The 10,520-nt window shown below is 37.5% G+C and overlaps 1 protein-coding gene across 1 annotated transcript in view; it reads left to right on the top strand.

Moving 5' to 3' along the window:
- The window catches only part of DGKI (diacylglycerol kinase, iota), a 270,690-nt gene that overhangs the window by 183,684 nt on the left and 76,486 nt on the right, over positions 1-10,520 (top strand). The window contains exon 24 of the mRNA XM_012642753.1: positions 1,667-1,711. Within this exon, the coding sequence (XP_012498207.1) occupies positions 1,667-1,711 (45 nt within the window). The remainder of the gene's footprint in view (positions 1-1,666; positions 1,712-10,520) is intronic.

The following is a 10,520-nucleotide window of genomic DNA, read 5'->3' as shown; positions in this document are numbered from 1 at the left end:
ATACCATGGAGTACTATTCAGCTTTAAGAAACAATGGTGATATAGCACCTCTTGTGTACTCCTGGATAGAGCTGGAACACATTCTACTAAGTGAGGTATCCCAAGAATGGAAAGACAAGCACCACATGTACTCACCATCTCATTGTTTCTTGATGAAAGACACACTTTAGAGTCACTTTTCTCAGGTGAGACCTAGACATTTGTATTTTTAAAGCTGTTGTGTGATTCTGATAGATACTCCTTGATAAGAAACTCTCTCCCAGATAGCCATTATATATTAGCAAATATCATAAATAAAATAAATGTATAGTGTTTAGAATCACTTCCAGTTGTAGCCATTTAGCTTTGAATATTAGATTCTATTTCTCTTGCTAGAAATAAATTCAGGTAAAAGGCATACAGTGATGTGAAAAATTACTAATTTTGAGAACTAGATGCCAAATTTTGAATACTAATATGGGTGAGAGAAGAAGAGTCTACGCATTTTATACTTGTGACTTCCTTTAACTGTTTCAATTGAGGATAACTACTTAAATAAGTTAGAATGTATAAACTTTTAGCATGTTACTCAGGTCCAAATCTGTATTTCCAGCACCTCTAGTATCTCATTTTTCAAAATGATTTTTTTATTTTATGGTGGAATCTCACTCCACAAACCTGCAATAAAAAAGGGAATCCTAATTTGTACCAAACCTTTTCTTTTTTGTTTTTAAACAGTTGGGTAACCTTGTTAACAAGACTTTACAATAGTCAAATGCATGACCAATAGATTGACTTTGTTGAAAAACAACTTAACCGACTTCTCGGCATACTCATCACACTAATATTCAACTAAAAGTAGGATTCTAAAAAAAGAGGAAAGAATGAACTCAACAAATGAAGAGGAAAAGTTTTAAAACTCACTTGGGCACGGAGAGTGAATAGATGAAGCCCTGTGGGAAGCAGGTGTCAGGACAAAGGTGCTCAGGATTGCTGACATCTGTAAATAGAAGCACCACACTCATTAGCAGGGAAGCCTGGGAGACATGACAACAGTGACAACTTAGTTATAAAAGTTTGTAAAGGGAGTCAGGCTTTTCAGAATCTGCCAGTAAAACCTTATTAATTTCAACCCTGTTAATTTGCCCTTCGTGATAATGCAGAAATGGTCGGTGATTTTCTCATTGCAGTCTGTGAAAACCCTTTTGCCAAGCAACTTATCAGGATAAACACAATTACCATGACAGTATGTATTTGATCTAAGATAAGGAAATTCTTTCCAAGTGTCTAAAGGGAATTCAGAAGCCTTCTTCCCAAGCCAAAAGTTCAGAAAAAAAATTAAACACGATCCTCATTTATTACAACAAAATTGCCGTTCTTTACTTTTGGACTCCTCTGTCCTTGAAATTATAATACATCATTCACCTCTAAACACTATTTAGGATTTACAAGTTTCAATAGCTAAATGACATTCTTCAAGTCTAGCTTGCTGTGCTTTTATTATTTCTGGCATTACCTTCTTTGTTTAGCCTTGATGGATTTGGGTGAGTTAGATACTTTCCAGATGAGCATAATAACATTAAATTGGGAGTTCAGTTGATAGAGTTGTGGGGCAGCTTGTTCAAACTAATTTTAAGGTACGGACTTTTTTTTTTTTTTTTTTTTTTTTTTTCATTTTTCTCATTAGGACCTGCAGTCAGTTTCTTCTGGCTCCCAGAGAGTTCATTACCAGGTAACACATAATTGACTCTCCTTGTTTCTTACCTTCCGGCCAAAAGAAGTCCATCTTTCAATTAATGTCTCATTTTGATTGAGAGTCGTCATCCTCCCTAGGGATAGAGTTCATTCCAAGAACTAGTAAGGTTGTTATTCTGATTCTTTTGCATTTTCCTGATTTGCCTAGTCTAGCAGAAATATGGACGGTGTATTTTTTTCCAGATCATTTGGAAAAGATTATGAAATGAACTGCTTTCAGTGACAAATATCAGAAAATTCAACTCAAGCTAGCTTAGCAAAGAAAGGGTCTATTGATTTCCATGTGCAAAACATCCAGATCAAGGGTGGATTTCATGTACCATTTGGTCCTGGTTCATTGCTCTGTTTTTCTGCTGGTCCTTCTGCTTTGTTCTCCTCTTTCTGTCAATTTCACCCCTGGCTTGATGTTTTCCTGGTCCAACATGGCTGCCATCAGTAACCAGAGCTGTATATTTTTTCCTTCACATCCAGGGAAGAGAATTCCCTGCTTCCCACAATCGTTAAACAAAAGTTCTAAAATGTAATATGATTGGTTCATCCTTGTCTTTTGGACAAGATCTAGTAAACTCAGTCTGCCTGTCTCTCTTATATGACCTACATAAAGTCCGTAGGAGAACACTCAGTTATCCTTTGCCCCAACAGACTTTGGGAGAGCAGTTTCTTCCCAACTTCCTTGTCCTTCCTGTGCTGTACAGACATTTTCAGCCATCCTCTTACCATTAGATTTCTCAGACACGATGCAGACACCAGTACACAATATCACCCCAAACTGCAAGAGGCCCATACCATGCCCTTCGAGTGGTCCCATTAAAGCCTTTTTTTTGAGATCCTCCTGTATCCTTCCCTGTTGTGAGGGGTATGTGGGAGTCACATCATGCCTGCAATTCTGTCCAAATAAATCTCCACAGACCCTTTTATACCGCCAGGTGTGGAGGGATTTAAATATTTCTAAAGTTGTAAATTTATAAATCCTGGTTTAGCACCTCACTTTGGATTTTGGTGTTTATTTTCCTACACTTGAAACTTCCGGCTTAACATCCTTTAGCATAAACAACGAAAATAACAATGTAAAGAAAACTCTGTATCTTGTAGTCTTCTAGGTAGTTTTCTTCCTGGGCCAATAGGTACCCTCTACCCTCAGCCAGAACAGCTTATTTATCTTTAGGCTTAATGATAGGAGTGGTCTTTATGTTCTTATTTTTTTGTTTGTTTATTTTTCAAACAACATATCATACAATTTAGAGCTCTTTTTCCCATTTGGCTGCAACTGAAGGAAAGAGAAGTCACTTAGGTGTGTTTACATTGAAAAAAATAAACTACTTCTAGACTGTTTTTTACTGACTATTAAAAGGTAAATTTCTACCTTCTTGTTTGTAGGTAGACCACAACATTCCTCACATTGGCTGTTTACATATTTCCCTAGACCCACTATCTAGGTGTAATTTTATTTTTAAAAATATTGTGCTTTTACAGGCTAGAACTGATCTTTAACAATTGGCAGTGGTAGTTATAAGACTATGAAGGTCTGTTTTTATAAAAGAGCTTGTACTCTTTACTTCTGTATATTTTGAACCTTTGCAACTTCATCATAATATTTTAAACACTTACCCTAACTACTTTTATGCAAATAATACACTTATTATCCTGACTTACGTCATGTGTCATTTTGGTGTGAAAGTTTTGATTGTGGATATTTCGTGCCATATTTTCTTTATGCCATGTTTGTACATATTTACAGAGATAAAGGATGGATGAGACTAGAATGTGATGAGGATATTTGTTTCATTTACTGTTTGGTAGTAAAAACATACAGAAGGATTAAGGATATTTTTCTGACTATGTCAAAATATTGCTGCATTTTTTTGTTTACTTGCAGTCAAGTCAAACCCTGGTGTCAAAACTGCTGCATTATAAATGTCACCTCAGAAGGGTTTTGAACATGTAGGATAACCAATGCCGTGATCAAGGATGAGTGCCAGGAGTGTCACCTTTCCCCACACCTGTCCCGCAGATGATGAATGGAGGGAGCAGAGCTATAAAAAGCAGGGGCCTTTGACTATTAAGGGATGGCTGAAACAAAAAAGATCTGAGGAGCCCAGGATCTGTTCATTAAACAGGAAGCGTAACCAAGAGAGAGACTACATTAGGATTAACATGGCCAGGGCTCAAGGAGAAGGTGGTGAGGAATTTCTGAGCAGAACATGGATTGCTGGTTGAGGCAAGAAGCCAAGGGAGATAAACTTTCACAGTTGGCTGAGATGCTCAGTGGAGGAATGAGTTGGAGGGATGGGGAGTAGAGTTCTGTGTTAGCCACACTGATGTCAATAGGCCTTAGATCCAAGAGGTTTGGTGAGTAGAAGTTGAGTATGTGAATATTAAAGCTCATTTAAAAATTCAGGCCCGGAGATAGAAGTTGGGGAGTTCTCAGCAAACGGATGGTGCATAAAACTACAAAGCTAGAAGAGATCCCTTCAGGAGAGTTTAGATAAAGAGGGCCCAATGCTGTATCTGTACTTATTCATCAGTCAGCAAGAGCACAGGTTGAAGACAGCAACTGGTCAAAAAGACCCATGGAAATTGAGACGAACAGCAGGGGAGCTGGAAATCAGGAGGAGGTAGTATCATGGAAGCTGAGAATGAAATGTATTTCAGAAAAGAAAGAGTAAGTGACTGTGTCAAATGCTGTTGGCAGGCCGAGATAATGTGGATTGATTTCTATGTTTTTTCTAGGGGTACGTAGTATAAAATACATGAGATATAGGTGCTATTAATTTTTATGTAGAAAGAGACAAAACCAACTGGCAGGAAATTTAAATCTTTTGTTTCTTAATGCAGAAACTGAAAATATCAGATTCCCTAGTTGGTCCCAGTGGAGGTTGGGGGTGTTGCTGGATTAGAAACTGTAAGAAACATGAACAACTAAATGCCTTAAATACTTTTTAATGAACTTTCTTTTATATGAGATGGCATTAAATATGCTTAGAGAATTAATCATGAAGAGAATGAATAAACACCAGTAAGTTTGAAAACTTGAGAAATTCCTGTCAGCTCACTAATTTGCAGCTGGGATTTTAGCTGACTGTTTTCTAAGGCTAGGAAAAAACTCAAGAGAAAAGCCGCCTTTAGAAAGGTGTACATGTGCCCAAGATACCTTATTAGTGAGCCATATGGCAGTTCCTCGCTGCTTAAGCATTTCATTGCTTTGGTTTCTTCCTTTTCCAAATACAAAGTGAATTGCCAACAAAGCACTGAGGCTCAAAAATGACACCTCGCATTAACCTAACAAGGCATTATGGGTCATACAAAAATGTGTTGGCTATTTTTAGCCTGCTGAAAATTTCTGCCTACGTCATCTCTGAGGTCAAAATACAAAGGCCCTCTCTATCGTAATAGCATCTAAGTAACCTGTAACTAATAGATTAGAAAAGCAAAATGCATTGTGCTTGCAGATTTAAGATATTCTTGAGATTGGCAAATAAAGTAGGATCCATAGAGAAATTGAATTCTATCTACCTATGTGATAAAGATGCTTCCTTAGGCCACCTACTAGGAGACAATTCCTTCTTTGCTTCCTTCCTAGAAATCATTATATTCCTTCTTAACCCCAACTCATAAAATTACTAAGGTTCTCAACCTCTGGAAGATTTTGCGCCCACATAGGCGACATTTGGCAGTGTCTGGAGACATTTTGTTGGAATCTATTGAGTAGAGGCAGAGGAAGCTGTTAAACAGCTTGCAATGCACAGGGAAGCCCCTGCCACAAAGAATTATCCATCCATCCCAATGTCAATAGTGCAGAACTTGAGAAACTCTGAGTCGTTCCGATGGTTCTCAGGACATAACTGGGGACCACGGGCAGGTGTATGTCCTAGATGAAGAAAGGGGAAGGATAAAGAAAGAGGAGCAGGAAGAGAAGTAGTGAGCGAAAATAGAAAGAGGCATCTGTAGCTACCGTAGGGTAGAATACAGAGAGAACGAGGAGCAATTAGGGGTTTTTCATAGACATCCTGGGTTCCCCCTATTTTCCCAGAGTGATGCTCTGTGGGGCACTAAATATAATGTGTTATATCTTGATATTTTGGTGACTACCATAGGATTCAATAGTAGACACAAAAATGAATTCATCTCCATGATTCCTTTCTCTAAGAATTAATATACATAAAAATAACACTAGAATGGTTAGAATATTTAAAAATAGATGTAACACTTTTGAAAACTCCTTTCATCCTTTTGAGCAGTGCCAATATCTTCACTTCCATAAGGAAAAAACTCTTGGTCAGGTCTGAGTCTCTATCCATTTGTTCATCCTCTGATCTCTTTTTCCCCCACACCTGCTCTTTTGGAGGGTGGGTCTGTGTTGCAGTCCAGTAAAACTCTGTCCAGGCCTCGGCAAACAACATTTTCCCACAAATATTTCATTTATTCCCCTTCCCTTTGTGCTGGCTGTCCTTGATCATCTCCCTCGTTTCTCTGTAATCTCTTCCTCCTTCATTTGTTTTCCAGATTCTAGAAGAGTCTTTCAGTGGATAGTGTGAAGCAAGGTTTAGAGAGTCTTCCTGGGAATTAATTGATCTTATTTTAGAGAAGAGCAGGGGCCAGCTAGGAACTTTGGAGATTGCTGTTCCTTTGGACTGGATCGAAGCTGTCAGAAATGAGTCACATGAGGAGTTAAGACTTGCCTTGGGCCAGGTCTGTTGGCTGTTCCAAGCAAAGGCAGCACTGTTAACACATATAGAGTTGTGATGATTGTTAATGCAGGACCTTCTCACACAAATTGACTCTTGAAAATGCTAGAATATCTCATTTCTATCTCATTTCCATCATTGTTTCTTCATCGGCCAAAGCTGGCTCTAAGCATGGCCATCCCATTTCTGTATTCCTGTGCTATAGGAGTCATGGGTGGTAAAGTAGCTTTGAGGTGAAAGTATTTTGAAATATGAAAATAATAGGAACAAGTCTATTAGTTGGGACTATAGTCAGGCAGAGACACATATGAAATTTGGTGATAGAAAAAAAAATGTGGGAGATATTCAGGCAGACACATGAGAAATTTGAATGGGTAAACAAGAGAAAAATTTAAAAAGAAGGTGCTTATTGACTGGACATTATTAAATGAAGCAGAGATTCCCAACCCAAAGGACTTTTGCTTTGCCTCTGCTTACATCTTTTTAAATTTTATGAAAGAAAAAGAATTTCATTCACAATGAAGGTATAGTTAGATGCCAGGTGAATATTGCTTAATTAGAGAAGTTACTGGGGTGTGTAATGGGGCTGCTGTGCCTTCATTAAATTATGTGTGCATCAGCTATGAGTAATTGAATGTAAATTAAGGGCAAGTTTAGCATATGCATGCCAAATAGTGGTTCAGATGATTTTCTCATCAATTTTATATAATTCATGCCAGTTGGCTTTCAGAAATATATGTATGAGAAATATCAGGTTTGCTTTTATGCATGTGGCTATATTTTTAGCATGAGAGACAGATTTTCCATTAACATATATCAAAAAAGAAAATTCACATATCAGAGATTTTTGAAATGAGCAGTTTTTGTTAATATTATTCATTTAAAGAGCATGTAATTTTAGAAGATTATTATATTTAAAATAGAAAGGAACATGGTACATCTAAGGTTATGTTATTTGGCCTACGTTATAGATCAATGACAGCTGCATTCATCTGAATCACACCATTTATATGAAGAATAATAACAGATCAAAAATGAGCAAGTCAAGTATCTTATCTCTTTGATGAATCATTGATTTGATTATGCAATTTGAGAGGACCGAGGAGACTAGAGGCCCTAAATTACCACTGAAAGCTGTAGATGTGATGGTTAGAGGCATGGCTCAGGTAATTATGTGACTATCTTCTGAAAAGTAGCTGCATTCACACAATCACATTTCTTGAGTTTCTACAGTCAGATGCTTTTGAAAGATGCATATTTTTAAGCTTGTATTTTTGGCTGTATAAGAAAATAGGTCACTGTACATTTGTTATAATATGCAGCATTCACAAATCAAGCATCCTTCTGACCATTCTTGTGCATATCTGGTGATGAGAACATGGCCAGGCCCAACCTAGAGTTCATGAAACTAAGGTCTGCCTTGGAAACTCACCCCTCGGCGAAGGGCTGTTTTGTTTTTCTCACTTCCTCTTTCCTGCTCAAGTCTGATTCATGATCCACATTGCACTGCTGGTCACCCTCCCGCAGAGTCAGGAGGATGCCCCTGAGTCCAGGATTCCCTAATGCCAGGGCCACCCACTCTGTCTACCAGACCCTCTGTGAGAACAGTGAGGTGTTTACCTGATGTGTGGTGCATTGCCCACAATGGGTTAGTAATGACAGTTACTTTAAACAAAAATTACAGCAAATTCGGTATTACCTCTATACTAACATCACTATTACTCTCTTGTGTTCTGATTCCTTTTTTTTTGCAGGGGGTGGGTACAAGAGAAAGGTATATAGACAGAGAAGATGTAGGAATTACTTGCACACAGTGTACATATGAGCTCAATTACCAATGTGGTCATTATTAGTTAAAAACATCTGAATATATAAAGTTTATAGACCATGGCTTTAACTTATGAATTCCTTTCTGATAATCTGCTCTTTAGTCCTGCTCCATTTGTAAGCCACACAATATACATTTCTCTTTGATGCCAAGGTCCTCAGGGTATCTCTTGCCTTTCATAAGCTATGCATGTTGTGCAGTCTGCCAGGTTTTATGATCTTGGCTTACCTTAGTTTTCAGATTGTACATAATTCTAGACTTCTGCTTGATTTTTAACTCCTCCCCCCAATGTAGACCTTTCTGATATGAATCCTTTTCTACCTTTTCCTACATCAATACAAGTTACACATAGACATACATGAAAATACATATGGGGGTTTGCTTGTTTTTTAAAATAAAAGTGGATTTATAATTTGTATGTTCTCACTATATATATTATACCACAATTTATTTTTAATAGCAATATACCATGGATATTATATCTTGCTAATAGGTGAAGCTCTAACTCAGCCTTTTAAAACTACCACTCTATTCATTGGTGTATATTTAACTCTATATCTGTGGATAGACATTTTTAGGTTATATACATTTGTTGCCATTGTTTTTGTAAACAATGCTGGAGTAAACTGTATGGTGCAGGTTTGAAAATAAAGACGTAACAGAAATGATAACCATGTCACATGCTAAAAACCTATTAAGATTGGCCATACTTGTATGGAGTTTAGAATTGTAATCACATAACACATATAGCAAAGTTATCTAAAAATCTATAATTGGAATTTTCTTTAAGTGAATATGGGCTCAGTTCCTTGTCTCTGGGTTGTGGTTCTCTATCGTTCCCATTGATGACCATATTTCTATGGGATTCTTAAGCAGCAAGGTGCATGGTGGTGGTAAGTGGACAGATAACGTAACTGGAGAATTTGCAGTATAGAAACTGAGAGTTACCAAAAGTGAACTTGCTGATAGGAAACAAGGAAGATGAGTTTGACAATTAGGGAAAGCTAGAACTATGGAAAATCCCTAAATACTAGAGTAGAAAGAAGGTCTTCATAGCCATTAAGATCATTCTAACTTTTGCTTTTGTGTGTGTGTGTGTGTTTGCTTGAGCTGAGTCTAGAAAATTCTTATCTTCAAACTCAAATCCCACACATCCTTCAAAACTCCAAATAATGCCAATTCTTCCAGAAGCTATAAAACCCATTATATACGATAATGGGTTCCAAAGTAAAAGAGGTCTATGTACTCTACCACTTAATAGCTGGGGACTTTTGAGTAGTTTACTTAAACTCTCATGACTGCAGATCTTCATTTGTGCAAGAGAAGGGGTTCAGGAAGAATAGTGGGGTGGGTGGTAGGAGAGGTAGGGGCTAGATTATGCAGCCTTCTTAGTAACAAAACAAAAGAAAATATTGCACACAAATAGAAGGTTATGGCTTAAAATTAACCTATTATTGAGACTATAACCTAATATTTCTAAATGAACTCTGTGGCCGTGGCCAGATAACTAAAACCAGGTGGGATAATTTTGTGAGACTTGAACATTCCAATTTTGAGTTCTCATGGTAACATATACTGTTGAGGGAAGTTTTCCCAACTATAAAGTATTTGGTAGATGAAATAAAAATAAATAGTCTAAATTTTATTTAATATATAGCCACCAAGGAATACAGAAGTAGAGCCATGTTTATGGAAAATTCTTAGAAGTAAAAAGTGAGCAAACTGTAAAAGGAAGAAAAAGAAGAAAAATTACCAGCCACCGAAATGGTCTTCAGTGATTTTTGACAGCTTGTCCAGATTAGTGTTTCTTATCTTTCAACTCCAGACAATGGAGATGAGGCAGGGCAGAAACTGCAGGCAGAGGACTAAGAGTAGAAGGAGGCGATGAGAGACAGCAACAGTCAGCAGCTGTCTGTTCTACTTAACAGCCTGACAACCAGCCTCTGTGTAACTGGGTCGGATGATTAAGGATTGTGCCTAGTGACACTTTTTAGCCATGTATCAATGCCAGGACTATTTAAAAACAACTTCCCCAGACCAAAGATTGTTACCCCCAAATTCAGACTTGAAGGGAAAGGCTTTCTTAAATGGGAACTGGGCCTTTCATTTGCTCTGCCAGCAATTAATGTCTTCTGTGATCTTCTGCTGTTTTCATTAGCAGACTCTGATTCTATTGGCAGCTGACTCAAAATCCTTTCCCTGAAATTGGTGGCTTTTGGCAACAGCTAGGAAATAAATTAAAATCATAATTAAAATAGCCATCCCTTGGGAAA

Source organism: Propithecus coquereli, unplaced genomic scaffold (genome assembly GCF_000956105.1).
Source record: "Propithecus coquereli isolate 6110/MARCELLA unplaced genomic scaffold, Pcoq_1.0 Scaffold186, whole genome shotgun sequence".
In the NCBI taxonomy this organism is placed as follows: Eukaryota; Metazoa; Chordata; class Mammalia; order Primates; family Indriidae; genus Propithecus; species Propithecus coquereli.
This window is presented reverse-complemented; position numbering and strand designations above follow the sequence as displayed.